At 45.1% G+C, this 16735-nt stretch overlaps 1 protein-coding gene across 8 annotated transcripts in view; it reads right to left on the reverse strand.

Moving 5' to 3' along the window:
- Positions 1–16735, reverse strand: part of PPP4R4 (protein phosphatase 4 regulatory subunit 4) — a 417794-nt gene that overhangs the window by 149975 nt on the left and 251084 nt on the right. For 5 of the 8 annotated variants that reach the window (XM_033953260.1, XM_033953256.1, XM_033953257.1 and 2 more), the window contains 2 exons: positions 13636–13719; positions 10898–10978 (listed from right to left, as the gene is read on the reverse strand). In XM_033953260.1, the coding sequence (XP_033809151.1) occupies positions 10898–10978; positions 13636–13719 (165 nt within the window). The remainder of the gene's footprint in view (positions 1–10897; positions 10979–13635; positions 13720–16735) is intronic. The other 3 variants (XM_033953258.1, XM_033953262.1, XM_033953264.1) reach the window with 1 other exon arrangement.

The raw sequence follows: 16735 nt of genomic DNA on the forward strand, positions 1-16735 counted from the left end.
TTGGCAAAATAAGGGACCTTTGTTGGGTTTCGTGACTATTTGCTGCATTTGGAAGAATATTTCAAAATTCAGATACATTCTTTGCTTCTGGGATATTGCTCTACAATGGTGGTCTTAGCTAATTTTTAGGTGAGGGCCATTTTGGTTTCAAAAGAGCAGATGGAGAGCTGACAAATATCTTTTTAGTTGGGGCCATGACATCATTAACGCTTCATGACATTCATTCCTACTAGAACACCTGGCCTTGGTCACACGTGCAGAACACAGATAAACCCTATGCAAATACAGGACCACAAGTGAAACCATAAGATGCCAGACTCTGCATGCAGTACAAACCCAGAGAAATAGAGAGAAAAGCATTTCTTCCTGAGCAGTGCAAAATATAGACAGCAGATGTAAATTCTCAGAACACACACATTTCAATTGAAAATAAAATCACTTTGGTGATTTTATTTGTCTACTCATCTTTTCTCATTCTCTGGATGCACTTCCTTCTGTCTGTGCTACCCCTTGACACCCAGTTTTCCACCTGGGACTTAGGGCCTGATTCTCTAAAAGTGCGTCCCGATTTTAGGCAGCTGTAGGCGTCCTACAGCTGTCTAATCAGCCAATCGGGATGCACGTTTTTTAAAAAAAATGCTCCCCAGGCAGGCCGCCTATATTGAAGGCGAGGCCCGCAAGACACCTAGGCCCTGATTCTGAATAGGACACCCGGGAGAGGCGTCCTATTCAGAATCGGCCTAAACTAAACCCCGATTCTGTAACCGGCGTCCATGTTACAGACGCGGGTTAGAGAAACGGGTTAGATTAGACACGGCCCGCTACACTTATCGCGGCAAGGGATCTCTCTGCCGCTATAAGTATAGCGGGCCGCGGCCCCCTGACCAGGAGGGTGCCCAAACCCTCTGCCCGAAGACGCCCCCCCCACTAACGACCACCCCCCCGACACTACCGACCGCCCCCCCCGACATTACCGACCCCCCCCCCCCCGACAATATCGATAGCTGGCAGGAGGGTGCCCAATCCCTCCTGCCCGAAGACGCACCCCCCCCCGGCGCTAACCCCCCCCAAAACCTCCACTCCACCAAACCTGTTCTTAGATGGGTCTTGCACGTCTTGAGCCGGCAGGCACGCCTCGTCGAAATGAAGCGGGCTCGCCCCTTCCTGGCCCATCCCGCCGAAGCCTAAGGTCTGATTGGCCCAGGCTCTAGAAGCCTGGACCAATCAGGCCTTAGGCATAGCGGGTCCACCCATCCCCACTAAGTCTAAGGCCTGATTGGCGGGGTCACGTGATGCTGAGCTAGGAAGCAGACGCGTGTGCCTCGAGCTCCCGAGCCTCTCCCGCGTTATCGGCATTTAGCCCCAGCAAACGAGTGTCCTCTCCCGGCTCCTACATCAGTTTGGAGCCGCTCGCTTTTACCGGCTGCTGCAGTTTCCCGCTGCTGAGCGTTTATGGCTGCTAAGACGCTCCGGAGGGAGAAGGAGAAATTGAGGCCCGCGGATCCCAAAATGGCGGAGGGGGAGGGCTCGGAGGGACCTCCGGTAAGCTCGGCATGGCTGCAGGCAATTGTCTCCGAGGTGAAAGACGCCATTAAGACCTCTCTAGATCAGCGTCTCCAATCTATCACAGACAAGCTAGAGGTGGTGGATGGCCATTTGGAGTCCCTGAAAGGGGAGTTTGCTGGGTGTTGTCAGCGCGTGTCCATATTGGAGGACACTGTCTATCAGGTCACCACCGCACAGGCTGATATGCAGTCCCGGATTAGCACACTGGAAGATAAGCTGGATGACATTGAGAATCGCTCGCGCCGGGGGAATCTGCGGCTGGTTGGCCTGCCGGAATCCATCACTGAGGGGGAGCTCAGAGAATTCTTGGAGCGCTGGTTGCCCGAGTCTTTGGAGTTGGGCTCGGGGGCGGGACCTCTCCGGATTGAGCGGGCGCACCGGCTAGGGCCTAAACGTGCCCCTTCAGAAAAACCGAGAATGGTGATCTTTAAACTTCTCAACTATGTGCATACGATGGAGATTCTTCGCGCCATCCGTCAGAAGGGGCCGCTCCTGTATGATAATCACCGAGTTCTCTGCTTCCAGGACTATTCTCCTAGGGTATCCGGTCAGCGTCGGGCCTATTCTTCTCTCTGCGCGGATCTGCACCGCAGACATGTGCAGTTCGCCTTGCTGTATCCTGCCAAGCTCAAGATCTTTTATGAAGGGAAGCCGCATTTCTTTGACCATCTGCAGGATGCCACGCGATTTGTGGCACAGATGGCTACTCCGTCTACCAGCTCTGCAGCTCCGTGATGTTCTCTTGGCTCCGGCTGAGGATCGCTTCCTTAATCGAGCTTTTTGATGGCTTGCTGACTTTGAGTTTCCTGCGGGTTTTGGGGTAGTAGTCCCATGTCACTTTGGTTGGAAGGATTGTGGCCTGCTTCGGTGTCCAGGGTGGTCTCTGCTTTGCTGTCTGCTGAGTTTTCTTCCTGCCTGGAGGGTGCGCCGGCTCTTGCCCTTCCTAGTTCTACGTGGCTCCCTCTTCTCTGGTTTGCCGCTGGCCCTGGAGTTTCAGGAGGCAGGAGGACACTCCTTTGGGCTCGAGAGACCTGCCACCTGCACATTGCCTAATTTCTGGACTTTGGATTGGACTTCAGCCGTCTTTGTGGAGCTTCACTCCTTGGGGGTTTTTGACTGCTTGACAGTGTGTTTCGGGAGGGATTTGTTGTTGGGACTTGGTATGTCTGTGGGAAGGTTGTCTGGCGATGTGTCTGTGTAGCTGGGTGGGTGGGAGCGGGCGATCCCGATTTCCTGTTTGGTTCCTGTTGCACTCTTGGGATTGCTCGCTTGAGGGGAGGGTGTGGATTTGGGGTTTGACTGGAGGGGATCCGTTGAGACTTGGGTTGGGTCGCGGGCCACCCATGGCTGGCCCTCGGCTGATAATTCCTGGGGCTTTCCGATGTGTGGTTGCAGGTCGGGGGGTGTGTTCCTTTTTGTATAGAACAGCTTGGCTAATGGGGGGCGGTCAGTTATGGGGGGCATTTGGCGGGGGAGCTCTCTGTGTTCTAGTTCTAGTTTTGGGAGTGCGGGAGGGGTTTGGGGGGCTTGGGGCAACCCTAGCGGGTCCTCTGGGACACAGGTGTTTTGGGGGGGGTATGGGGGCTGTCCCTATGAGGGTCAGGAGGGGGGGGGTTGGATGGGTGGGAAGGGAGGGGGATGGTTTTCTTTGTTTGAATTTTTCCTTGTCTGGTTTGATGTTATGTTTTTTTTTGTTTGTTTGCTTTAGGTTTTCTTTGGTAGCCATGGTGCAGAGGATTGGCCGGGGGGGGGGGGGGGCTCTCCGGGCTTGCCGCTCCGGTGGGCTCTCGGGGGTGCTGCTCACCTGCTTGGATGGAGTTGGGGTTCTGGTGGGCCTGTAGGCTGGGACGGTCCCACCATCCCTTCACTCGTGCTCAGGAGTTTCTTTCCTTTTGGGTCCTTTTGACGTCTGATGGTTAAATTGGTATCTTGGAATGTTTGCGGGGTTACCTCCCCCATTAAGCACCAAAAAATTTTGCAAACCCTGAATCGCCACAAGGCAGATATTGCCTTTTTGCAGGAGACACATCTGACCTCTCAGGAACATGACAAATTTGCTCGTTGGTGGGTGGGGAAGGTGGTGGGTGCGGCCGCGGTGCGCCGTAAGGCTGGAGTGCTTATTCTCCTTCGCAAGACCTTAGACGCGGCAGTTCAGGGGGTTTACGCGGACCTGTCTGGCCGATTTGTATTGGCCCACATTACCTTGGCACGAACGTCTCTTCTCCTTTGTAATATTTATGCGCCGAATGTTTATGACAAAGCGTTCTACATTCGTTTGTTCAAGGCGCTGAGCACATATTCTGGATTACCTTTGTTGCTGGGGGGTGATTTTAATATTGTTCATGACCCCAGTTTGGATAAATCGGACCCCCGCCCCCAAGACCGTTTGGATTCTTCCAAAGGTATTCCTTATCTTTGTTCCTCTTTGGACCTGGTGGACGTTTGGCGCACGTTGCATCCTGGGGACCGCGACTACACTCATTTGTCTCGGGCTCACGGAACTCAGTCTCGGATCGATTATTGGCTTTTGTCTTCTGTTCTTTTTTCTTCCACGAGAGCTGCAGGGATTGGCCCATATTGTGTTTCTGATCATGCTTTTGTTTGGTGTGTTTTGGACTTCGGGTTGGACGCGGGGGGATCTAGGAGGTGGCGGTTTCCACCGGCGCTCTACACGGATCCTGGTTTCTCTGATCATCTGCTTCAGAAATGGGCAGACTATAAGTTCCACAACGCGACTCATCTGGATAACCCTGTTTTGTTCTGGGACGCGGCTAAGGCTGTTCTACGTGGGGAAATTATTGCGTATGCCAGTTTCCGGAAGAAGGCTCGGGACAGGGAGATCTTACGCCTGGAAAAACAGGTGAGGGCAGACCGGATGTGGTATGCGTGTAACCCGACTCCTCGGCGCCGTAGCAATTTGTTGGCTTCCCAGACCTCCTTGAACGAGTTGCTACAGGCTCGAGCCTCCTGCTCTTTACAATATTTTCGTCGCAAATTTTATTTACACGGGAATAAGGGAGGACGGCTTTTGGCTAATTTGGTGCGTGCTGCGGACGGTCCTCGTAGGGTGTTGCGGGTGGTGGGGGAAGGGGGAGGATTGGTTCACTCGGATGCTGGAATAGTTGAGGTTTTTCGTACATTTTACCGGCAGTTGTACTCGCAGCCCGCTGAGCCGTCTCTACCGAGTGCTCTTTATCTGGACAATGTGCCTGTGCCACGCGTGACTGCTCCTCAGCTCCAGAGTCTGAATGCGCCCATTTCGCCTGACGAGGTGGCTCTGGCAATACAGTCTAGTCAGTTATGGAAGGCTCCGGGTCCTGATGGATTTCGAGCGGAATTTTATAAAATGCTTTCAGTGGAGATCACCCCTCTTTTGGCCTCTACCTTTACTGTGTATGTAGAACGGGGGTCTTTGCCGCCGTCATTGCGTGAGGCTCACATGGTGGTGTTGTTGAAGCCTGGCAGGGATCCTACTTTGCCTGGTTCTTATCGCCCGATCTCTCTTCTCAATTTGGAAGCCAAATTTTTTGCAAAAATCCTGGCTAACAGATTGGCTCGTGTTCTTCCGGACCTGGTGGAGGCCTCTCAAGTTGGGTTTGTCCGAAACCGACATAGCACTAGGAGTATCCGCCGTCTTTTGACTTCCTTGGAATTTGTTGCATCTCGTCGGGAGCCTTCCCTGTTGGTCAGTTTTGATGCAGAGAAGGCTTTCGATAGGGTTTCGTGGCGCTTCCTGTTTGATACGTTGCGACATTATGGTTTTGAGGGGTTCTTCCTGGAGGCGATTGGAGCGCTGTATGCTTCCCCCACGGCTGCGCTTTGGATTAACGGTATACTCTCTGAGTCGTTTGATATCCGGCAGGGCACGAGACAGGGATGTCCCTTATCTCCTCTTTTGTTTGTTCTTACCATGGACCCATTGATTCGGGATGTTCTCCATAACCCAGATATTTGTGGGGTTCGTATTGGTCGGGAGTCTTTTAAGATTTCGGCTTTCGCGGATGACCTCCTTGTGCATCTTACTAATCCGGTTGCCTCGTTACCTGCTCTTTTAATGGTGATGGCCGAATATGGGGACTTCTCCGGGTTTCGGTTGAATTTAGATAAGTCCTTGGCCCTTCCGACGTCTCCTGAGGTTCGGGACTCTTGGCCGGGGAGCTTCCCGTTGCGTTGGGCGCCTGGTGCTTTTCGGTACTTGGGTATTCAACTGACGGCTTCGGTTGCTTCCCTTAAGCAGACTAACCTACAAATGCTTTTTGATTATACTCGTCGGCGGCTAGACGGCTGGAGGTTTTTTCCCCTATCGGTGCATGGTCGCATCCATCTTTTCAATATGGTTATTTTCCCAAAGTGGCTGTATGTTCTACAGTTGTTGCCCATTCGTTTGTTGAGGAAGGACATTCGGGAGCTTCATAGACTCCTATCGAGGTTTTTCTGGAATGGGAGGAAACCGCGGATGCAGTTTCAACATTTGATAGGGTCTTGGTCGAGGGGCGGCATGGGTGTTCCCGACCTGCAGACTTATAATCTGGCTTGCCTCCTCCGGTATATTGGTGATTGGATTTTGGAACAAGGGATGTATACGTGCTGGGATTATGAACGGGCGTACTATCATCCTTGGCAGTTATCTTCTTTACTGCATGCGCCTCGATCGGCTCTTCCTTCCTCGTTGCGTTCTAGTTTTTTGTTGTGCTCTTTGCGGGATACTTGGAAGATGTTTGTGCAGCGCCTGGGAGACAAACCGGGGGTGTCTGATCAGTTGCCTTTGCAAGGGAACCTTCAATTCCTGCCCGGCCGCTCTTCAGCTTCCTTTCGACGCTGGGCTCTGCTTGGTTTGACTACTTTGGAACATGTACTGACCGGGGATGGGACTCTCATTTCTTGGCCGGCATTGCTGCTTCGACACGGGATTTGTGACTCGGATTATTTTGCCTATATGCAATTGGACCATTATATTCGTTCCTTGAGGCCGGAGGGCTTGCGGCTTGGTTTGGGTGCTAGGCTTCGCTCCTTTTTTGCTGGTTTTGATGAAGGCGGGCTTTCTGTGTCGGCGCTCCATAAGGCGCTTTGCTTGTTGTCCCAGCCTCGCTCTTGGGCCCTCTTGTGCGCTCGTTGGGCCACGGACTTAGGCCTTCCCCTGAACGATTTGGATGTGGGCGTCCTTATTCGTCGGATCCCGACTCTTTCTGTTTCCGCTGACCTTAGGGAGTGCCAGTTTCGGGTGCTCCATAGGGCGTATTTCGCGAGGGTCCAACTGTTTCATTCTGGTTTGGCTGACTCGGACCTTTGTGAGAAATGTGCCGCCTCCCCGAAGTCCTTTTTTCACGCCTTTTGGGGATGTCCGGTAGTTAAGTCTTTCTGGAGGCGGGTGGTCCGGTATTTGGAGGCGGTGTTGAGGTGTTCCATCCCGCTTACTCCGGTGGGGTTTCTCTTAGATAAATTTGAGGCTTTTCGTCTGCCGCGGGGAGTCGGCAATTTATTCTTGAGGAAGGCGGGCTTGGTGGCTAAAAAGGTCATATTGACTGAGTGGGTGTCCGCAGATCCTCCTGCGTATTGGGCATGGCGCAATAGGCTGCATGCTTTAATGTTCCTTGAGAAGAGTCAGGTGCATGGTTCCTTGCGACACAAAAAATTATTTCTGCGTGTCTGGAGGCCCTATATTTCTTCCCTGTCCCCAAGAAGTCGGAGCTTAATTCTTAATAGGTTGCAGATTTGAGCTATTCTAGGCGGTGGGTGTGTGGACCCGTGGATGCCCCTCCCCGGCCATGGTTGTTCTTTTCAATTTCTTTATTTATTACTTTTTATTTTTAGTTTTATTTCTTTAATTTTTGTTTTTCCGTGTTTTACTGGGTGTGGAGGTAGGGGGGCTAGTGTTCCTCTCAGGGCTCATCAGAGTACAGAGCTCTGTTTGCATGATGTTGTGGCCTTTGCTGCTTGAGCCTCCCTAGTAGCACGGGGTTGGGATGCTGCTGGTTCTGGGCTGGCATTTTCGTGCTTCTTCTTTCTCCCGCTTGGATGGTGTTGGTTGGGGGTGGGTTGGGGAGGAGTAGGGTTTGGGGTGGGGGGATGGGGGGGATTTGTTACTCTTTTCACATGATTGTATTTTTACAGTGTTCTTTTTGCTTCAATAAAAAATTGCTTTACACTAAGGCCTGATTGGCCAATCAGACCTTAGACTTAGTGGGGATGGGCGGACCCGCTATGCCTAAGGCCTGATTGGTCCAGGCTTCTAGAGCCTGGGCCAATCTGGCCTTAGGCTTCGGCGGGATGGGCTGGGAAGGGGCGGGCCCGCTTCATTTCGACGAGGCGTGCCTGCCGGCTCAAGACGTGCAAGACCCTTCCAAGAACAGGTTTGGTGGAGTGGAGGTTTGGGGGGGGTTAGCGGCGGGGGGGTGCGTCTTTGGGCAGGAGGGATTGGGCACCCTCCTGCCAGCTATCGATATTGTCGGGGGGGGATCGGTAATGTCGGGGGGGGGGGGGGCGGTCGGTAGTGTCGGGGGGTGAGGGGGGGGTGTCTTCGGGCAGAGGGTTTGGGCATCCTTCTGGTCAGGGGGCTGCGGCCCGCTATACTTATAGCGGCAGAGAGATCCCTTGCCGCGATAAGTATAGCGGCCGCGTCTACTTACAATGTAGGCCAGCATTTTGCTGGCCTACATTTCAAGCTTCTCCTCTACTAGGGAGACGCGTAGGGCCGCCTAGGTTCAGCCTAAGGCCCGCCTAAGGCCCTTAGACGAGCTTAGGCATCTTGCGGGTCTCCCTAGGCTCCCGGAGGTGCCTTCAGGCTTGCCTAGGGAGCATTTTTTTTTTTTTAAACGTGCATCCCGATTGGCTGATTAGACAGCTGTAGGGCGCCTAAAATCGGGATGCACTTTGGAGAATCAGGGCCTTAGTTCTTAAAATCTCTTTTTCACAAGTTATTCTAGTTCAACATTTCTCAGTATAGTCACACAGGCAGCCATGGTTCTTTACAGACTGTCATCTTCAAAAATGCAAACTTTGGGCCTTTGAACGTAAATGTCACACAAACTAAAGCAAGTACTGACCTTAATAATTTTCGTTCTTACTATTGTGTTATCATTCTACTTTAAAAACAGTCAATCTTATTACACTAAACTTATTAAGAATGCTTCAAACGAACCTAAGCAACTGTTTTCTTTACCCAAACATTTATCTGGCTTATTAGCTATCCCTCGTAGTTGCCCTTTGCTGACAGCACAACACTTGGCTAATACTTTGTATCCAAGATTACAGATCTTAGAAAGGTTTTTCCTTCGGCACTGGCATCTGCTACAGTTTCTTCAACTTCATCACAAGAACTCTCTACATTTGTTTATGCCTCATCTTAGTCGGAATTTACTATTCCATCACTCATCTTTTGAGAAGACTCTATCTGCTATTAAGAAAATGACTAGTGTTTTACATTAGTTCCCTCTCGTTGGCTTTCAGTCTCAAAATATAGTCTCTCTCCTTTTGCTAGAGATATGGTTATAAAAAGTCTTATATCTAGCCAGATGAATGGAAGACAGCAATTGTTTTTTCAATCTCAAAGAATCACTCCTTAAACTTGTCTCTTCCTAGCACTTATTGACCAGTGTTAAATTTTCTGTTTCTTTCTAAACTTTTAGAACTTTTTTGGTTTGTAAAAACTGACACAACATGTTGAATCTTCTAATTACTTACACCCATCTCAATCTGGGTTCCAGAAGCATCATTCCACAGAGAGAGTAATTGCATCTCTTCTGAACGACTGTTATCCTGCTATTGACAAGGGTAAGGCAACTCTTCTAATCTCTCTGGACCTTACTGCAGTCTTTGATCTTGTAAGTCACACACTATTTCTTTCTTGGCTTGCTTCATTTGGTATATCTGGGAAAGTCCTGCAGTAGTTCACTAATTACTATAGTAATAGAGAATTCAAAGTTTCTTATTCTTCATCAGTCTCTCTCCCTGTAATCTGCACTGTGGTGTTCCTCAGGGATCAGTTCTTTCTCCACTATTGTTCAATATATTCTTGAGTCCACTGGCATTACTCATCCAATAATTTCAGGTAAAATGCTACATCTACAACACGCTAACTCCTGACCAAGTGGAACATTGAAGTTTAATAAAGCTTTAAAGCTAAGCAAAAAAAAAAAAAAGAAGAAGCATATTTTGATTATTTAGAGAGATATAAGAAGATTATGAATAAAGCAGATTTAAGGACCAATGATGAATTGGCATATAAGCTTAGGGCTATGACAGTAATATCGAACTCGGAGTGGTGCCGCTGAGGTCCTGTGAGAGAAAAGTGGAAAAATTTAGGAATGATTTGGGTTAAGTATATTGGAGCACTGAATGAAGGTGACTCAAAAAAGGTTTATGCCTAGAGGAGAGAGTTTGATATCTACGCTGATTACATTCTTCTAGTCCTAATCTTCAATCATTACAAGCTTGTCTGGATTCCATTGATGACTGGCTAAATGATAATTGGTTGACTTTCAAGCCAACAAAATCATCTGCTCTCTGGGTTTCTGGTTCTTCTATTACTCCATCAGTAGTTCTCACGATCCATTCTATGCCTATTAAATTGACCAGCACTACAGAGTTGTTCATTCTATTCGGTCATACATAGATAACTCTTCATGTGCAACCTTACTATATTGCTTTGGTTACTTCAAAACGTGATTACTGTAATCTTGCTTATATAGGTCTTCCATTGGTGTCCCTCAAAAAACTTCAAATTATTCAGCATACCTCAATCAGGTTACTTATTCATGCACGGTGCTTCAACCATGTTACCCCACTGCTGAAAGATCATCATTGGCTTCCAGTAAAATAGCACATTGAGCACAAAATACTCACATTGTCTTTTAAGACATTAAGCACTGAATTCCCTTCTTACTTGGGAAGAGGGGAGGGAGGAAGGAAGGAGGAGGAGGGGGAAAAGATTAAAACTTGTGTACCACCTTTTGTAGTTATACAACCCACTCAAAGTGGTTTACATACAGATTCTTCATGCATTTTCCCTATCTGTCCCAGTGGGCTCATAATCTATCTGGGGCAGTGGAGGATTAAGTGACTTGCCCAGGGTTACAGGGAACAGCATGGGGTTTGAACCCACAAACTCAGGGTGCTGAGGCTGTAGCTCTAACCGCTACACCACACTCTCCTTGGCCTCTTTTACCATCCCCTACCAGCCAATACACTCACTTTGATTCACTTCATCTCATCAATTAGCTATGCCTCTAGTACACATGACCAGACTTGTTGCCACAAGTCACGCTGCTTTTTTTGCTTTAGTACAGTCACTCTAGAACTCTCTTCCCCCAAACTTCATTCAGAATTGTCTTACTCTAAATTCCGGGCCCTCCTTAAAAGTTTTCTTTTTACTCAGGCGTTTGGTCAGGATGGCTGTGAATGCTGCCGTGTAGGTCTGTAACAAGAGCAAAGAAATTGACCCTGGAAAATCCAAAGAGAAAAAAGTCCAAGAGAAACCAAAAACCCCCACTGTGGACAATGTTCCTGAATTGAACTTTTATTAAAAAATGTATATTAAAAAATCAACATAGCAATCGACATAAAAACCTTAAGGACCTAGTCCGCTGAGAGCGTTGAACCCAACAGGGTCTGTGTTTCAACAGTAGAGTCTTCTTCAGGGGTCCTAAAAATGATGGTGTAACAATGTAATGATATGTATAAAATAGAAACAGCTTGTGTATTGGTGAATCATGTGGAATCATGCAGCAGTGCAGTATAATACACTAATGCGGTAGATATGAAGGTGACTGGTGATATGTAAAACGTAAAAAGATAAAGGAGCTGTGAAAGAGTGTGTACATAAATGGTGGAGTGAAGATGTGAAAGATGGTGACCACTTTTGGCCACTGTCAAAACACAGACTATGTTGGGTCCAATGCTCTAAGCTCCTTAAGGTTTCCATGTGGATTGCTATGTTAATTTTTTTATATATTTTTTTAAAATAAAGCCCAATTCAGTAACATCGTCTCTCCACAGTGGTTTTTTTTTGGGTTTGCCGTGCAGTTCTGTGTCAGACTGAGATTTTTTTTCTCTCCCTTATCTTTTAATGGAAAATTTTCTTTCTGTATTTTTAAATTGTAAACCACCTTGAGGTTTGTCGAAGGGTGGTATTATTTAGCTGTACTTTAAGCTGAGTTAATTTCAGGTACTGCAGATATTTTCCTGAGCTCAGAGGGCTTACATAGTAAATGATGGCAGATAAAGACCAGTATGATCTATCTAATCTGTTCAGTAAAGTGGTTAGAGTTGTATCTACTGCTCTGTATAGGTTGCATCTCTCTATGCCTTATTCAGGGTTGTAACTGCCACTTCATCTTGGGTTCTGCATCCCCAACCCTATATGTCATGTCTGTCTGTCCAAGTTAGATTGTAAGCTCTTCTGATCAAGGACCATCTATAAATGTCAATATGTACAGCACTGCATATGCCTTTCAGCACTACATAAGTGATAAGTAGCAGTAGTTATATCCCTCCATGTCTTGTTTAAAGTGTGAAGGCCATTTACATTTTAATTTGAATCCATCCTTTTGGTATATAAGAATCCCCTCTGTTTATCTCATAAGTTTTTGAATTCTACTGCTATTTTGTTTCAACCATTCTCACAGGAAGGGCGTTCCAGACATTCACCATCATTTCCATGAAATAGTATTTCCTGATGTTTTGAAGTTTCTACCTTGAGGAAATGAAGGATTAGAAGAGCAATTCTATAAACTAGGCACTAACATTTATGTGTGTATCAAATGCGTAAATGTTTAGAATACTAGCATACATGCATGTAACTTATATAATACTGTTACGCGCCTTGCTGCTACATTCAGGTGTCATCATACTGAGACAGATGGAAAATCCATCAAGCCTAGTATCCTGTTTCCAACAGTGGCCAATCCAGGTCCTGGCATGTGTGTTTACATAGATGATAGGTGTCCTGATACCAGATTATGATAACATTCTATAACAGAACCAAGGTGCCTTTCTAGAATAGGCTGCTACTGTATGGCTTTGGGGTACTTAAACGGAAATGCCCAGTTATAGAATTACTCCTTAAGGGACTCTTTTACTAAAGCTTAGCATGTGCTAAGTGCCACATGGCCCATAGATGAAATAGGACATGCAGCATTTAAAGCAGTGTCCCACAAACTTTTTGTAGTCACAGCATACTAAACTCGGGGCCATGGCTGCAAGGCATCCAGAAATGTGCAGATGTCGACATGATGTCATGCGCATGTGTGACATCATCATGTCGACGTCCACGCATGCACGGAGGCCCTCCAGATGGGGCCCTGAGCCTGCTATCACTACGCCAATGGGATGGTGCTGAAGGAGGAGAGGCGCCAGCATTGGCCGACTACAGGATGTGTCTCTCGTGGTGAGAGGCATGTTCTATAAGTAGTCAGCCAGCACCTCTTCTCCTCGCTAGTGTCTCTCGGCACAGCCAGAATCTCACCGTGGCACACTAGTGTCTAATATCTATTAGTGCATGCTAAGTTTTATTAAATGGGTTCTAAGTGACTTGCATTTAGATTTGAACTGGGCTTCGTTGGTTCTCATTATGCTTATTTAACCATTAAGGTATGTTACTAATCTTTTCCACATGTAAAAAGCTGATGTGTGTGCAGAAAAGGCTTCTAATAAAATTAGGCCATGTCTAAAAATATGTTCCATGTAAGCTGGTACGTAATGTTAAGGTTGGTGTGCTCATGAGTAGAGATAAGGTGGAGTAATGGTGCCATCACAATTTACTTTAATAAAATATGCACGCACATGCATTATAACCATATCTTCAATCAAGGCATGATTTCAGTAGGATTTGTGTATCAATATGTCTTCATAAAATAGAGAAAAAAAATCCCGCCCAATTAATCTAGGCATCTATTATTAAATTATCATCTATGAAGACAATAATGAAAAACATTTTTATGGCAGAATACTTTTGTTTCTCTTGAAAAACAAGCTTGTATGCACATGGGTACAATGGATCCATAGACCTCAAGCTTCCTGTAGGTTTGAAAATGGCCTTCCTAAAATATAAACTATAAAATGCAATGTATTTACCTTGCTTTCTGATCCAGTATTTTCACTTCCAGCTGTCATCAATTCAAGTGTTTCTGAAAAGTGGTCTAAGAGTGCATCCAGTACCTAATAGGAAAGACAATGAACTGGCCATGAAGAACATTAACAATTCAGCGTTCAGAATAGTGGAGACTGCCTGCAAACGGATCTTCCCATTGCTCATTTTATTGACCCTGCGTTTGTTTTCACCAAAGTGTCCCCTGAAGAAGGCATCTTCTAAACGCCAAAACTGGGATCCTTGTTGGGATCTTTTTGTTTCAAATCAAGACTTTATTATTGGTTGAAAAGACATCCCCCCTTGCCTTTTCTTGTTGTTCTGTTTGTATCCGAAGGCGAGGAGCTCTTCTGTTTGAGTTGGAGGGGGCCAAACAAACCAAGTTCCTATCCTATCCCAAACCTTTCCAGTTCCTATTGCTGTGTTGAACACTACTTAGCTTGCTCCATGATCCCTGTGACCTAATCCATTCTATCTAATTAGATTTGGGTAATATAATATGTATATTATCTGACTGCTCACTAATGTTTTAATATACTTTTTGTTTGCTCAGATCGTTTTAATTTAATTACATCTATAAATGGAGTCTTGTTGGTTGGTTTGGATATGGTGACCTATGAGAGTTTGCAGACTAGTTGGTTGCCAGAAAGATTTAATAACATTTTTAAAATGGATGTTTGCATGATATTATAATATAAGCAATGTTAATAATTAAAATAAAGTGAATAAAACCAGGATAGTATTCCAATAGTCGTTAACATTTTTATTTAATTTTTATTCAGTTATAATTCTAGAGTGAGAATTTTACCTCCTAAAGAAGCTGAGAAAATCAGAGAAACATGGACGTGTTGAGAATTGGGGTTCATAGTTCACATATTACATTATTAGTGAGAAGAGGGATGGTATACCTTCTATATTTGAAATGAAATAAGTACTATTGTATTATAAATTGAAAGTGGACATAACTATCATAATATCTGATGGACATTCTTTTTGATATTGTGTGCAGTGAATAAGAACGTTACCTCCCATGTTGACATTTGTGGGGGTTTTAATGCACAATGCACATAAAAATATATTAAAATATTAGTGAATAGTTGAATATAAACAATATATTCTACCACTTGAATCTATTTTGTGTTAATAATAATATACATATTTTGGATTATGGTAATTTATTAGTATTTAAATGTTTGGTTTTCCTGACATTATTGAATTTTTGGCTCTAATCCCTTCCATGCCTAGCCCTCGCTTTCCAAGTGTTAGCACTTCCACCAAGCAAATGTCTTTAGAAACCCATCCCCAGTACACAACCAGCTCTCAATCACACAGCCCACACTATCTGTTAGAAAGGCTTTATGGGTCTCAAATTGTTGCCCTAGGACCGCATCTTCTTCTATTCTGTCCCCATAATACCAAGGGTCTCTCCAACATTGCCACTGTTCAAGCACCCTGAATGTTCCTGAAAGATATTTTAAGTACTCACAACACAGCAAAACTTCATGTGTGAATAAGGGGGAAAATAGACATTTCATCTGTGAGGCTGATGCTACTCAAAGTAACTGAAATATACAGTTACAAGTCTTATATTCCGCTATTACCCACTAGAATTCCAAGAAGATTACAAAACAGCAAGTGGAACATTAACCCAAGAATTCCAAGAAAAGGATCAAATTATACAAGATCTGACATAAAATAAATCATTCAGCAGCATGGTTCCTAAATAGATAAGTTTTCACTGCCTTTTTATTACAATTGAAATTAAATTAAGGCTATTTCTTTTGGAAGCATCATCCAAAAGGCAGGTGCTAAGACTGAAAAACTTTCTTATATTATATTTTGTGCTATATCCACTGGACCGTGCATCTAATAGCTGTTTCTGTTTCATTGCCACAGCCTAGTATCAAGCTGCAAGACCTCCTGCCGATTCATGTGCAGTCTTGGCTCCTATCCCCTTGGAAGAGGAGGAAGTAAAAACATCCAAGGCCTGACAGAGCTCTTCCTTTGAGTATCCCCGCACAGTTTATTTATTTACAGTGCTTATAGCCTGCATTATCCAAAGATCTACGCGGGTTAACAGGATACACATACACAAATCAAAATAATAACATTAAATACAAATTAATCCATAAAGAATAGACTATTACAGATATTAAAAAATAATGAAATATCAATTATAAATTAAATCTGTACAACATAAAAAACATAATCAAAGTCAAAACTCCTCAAGAAGAAATGCAAATGCACACATGAATAGCATAGTTTTGATTTCTCTTTTAAATGACTGAAAACTCGTCAGAGCACGAGTTTCTCGAGACAGAGCATTCCATAACTCAAGCCCTCTAACCCTGAAAAGAGATTTCCAATAACAATCTAACCTAAAGAGAAGAAAATAAGGAATCTCCAACAAGAGAGCATGAGAAGAATGGAGAGACTTAATTGGTAGATAAATCTTCAACACAGAAGTCAAAATTGGAGTAGACATTCCTTTCAAAGATTTAAAAACTCAACAGAGAAGCTTGAAAATAATCCTAAACTCAATAAGCAGTCAGTGTAGTGAAATAAAAACAGGTTTAATGTGTTCAAATCTCCCTAGCTGTAGCATTCTGTGAAACTAGCAGCACTTTAAGTTTTTTTAATTTTTTTTTTTGTAAACCTATTAAAAAGCCCATCACATTAATCAAAACAGGGAAATATCATTGCATGTAGTACCTAATAAAAGTTCTCAAAAGTCAGCAACTCAAGTAGGCATCTAATAAGTTTCAATCTACAGAAGACCATAGAAACAATCTTTGAGACCTGAAATTTCATAGACAACCTAGTATCTAAAATGACTCTAAGTATGCATCTTATCTAAAACTTGGAACTCCACTCTATCTAATGGAATCACTTTCAGTTTATCAGAAGAGCCATAAAAACACAAAAGCAGCATGTTAGTTTTTAACATATTTAGCTTCAGATGATTACAATTCAACCAATTATTAATCAATTTTAAATTTAACTGTAGCTCCTTCAGTGTCTCACTGATATTAGACTAGGGGTCTCAAAGTCCATCCTTGAGGGCCGCAATCCAGTCGGGTTTTCAGG

Source organism: Geotrypetes seraphini, chromosome 7, assembly GCF_902459505.1.
Source record: "Geotrypetes seraphini chromosome 7, aGeoSer1.1, whole genome shotgun sequence".
NCBI classification, from domain to species: domain Eukaryota; kingdom Metazoa; phylum Chordata; class Amphibia; order Gymnophiona; family Dermophiidae; genus Geotrypetes; species Geotrypetes seraphini.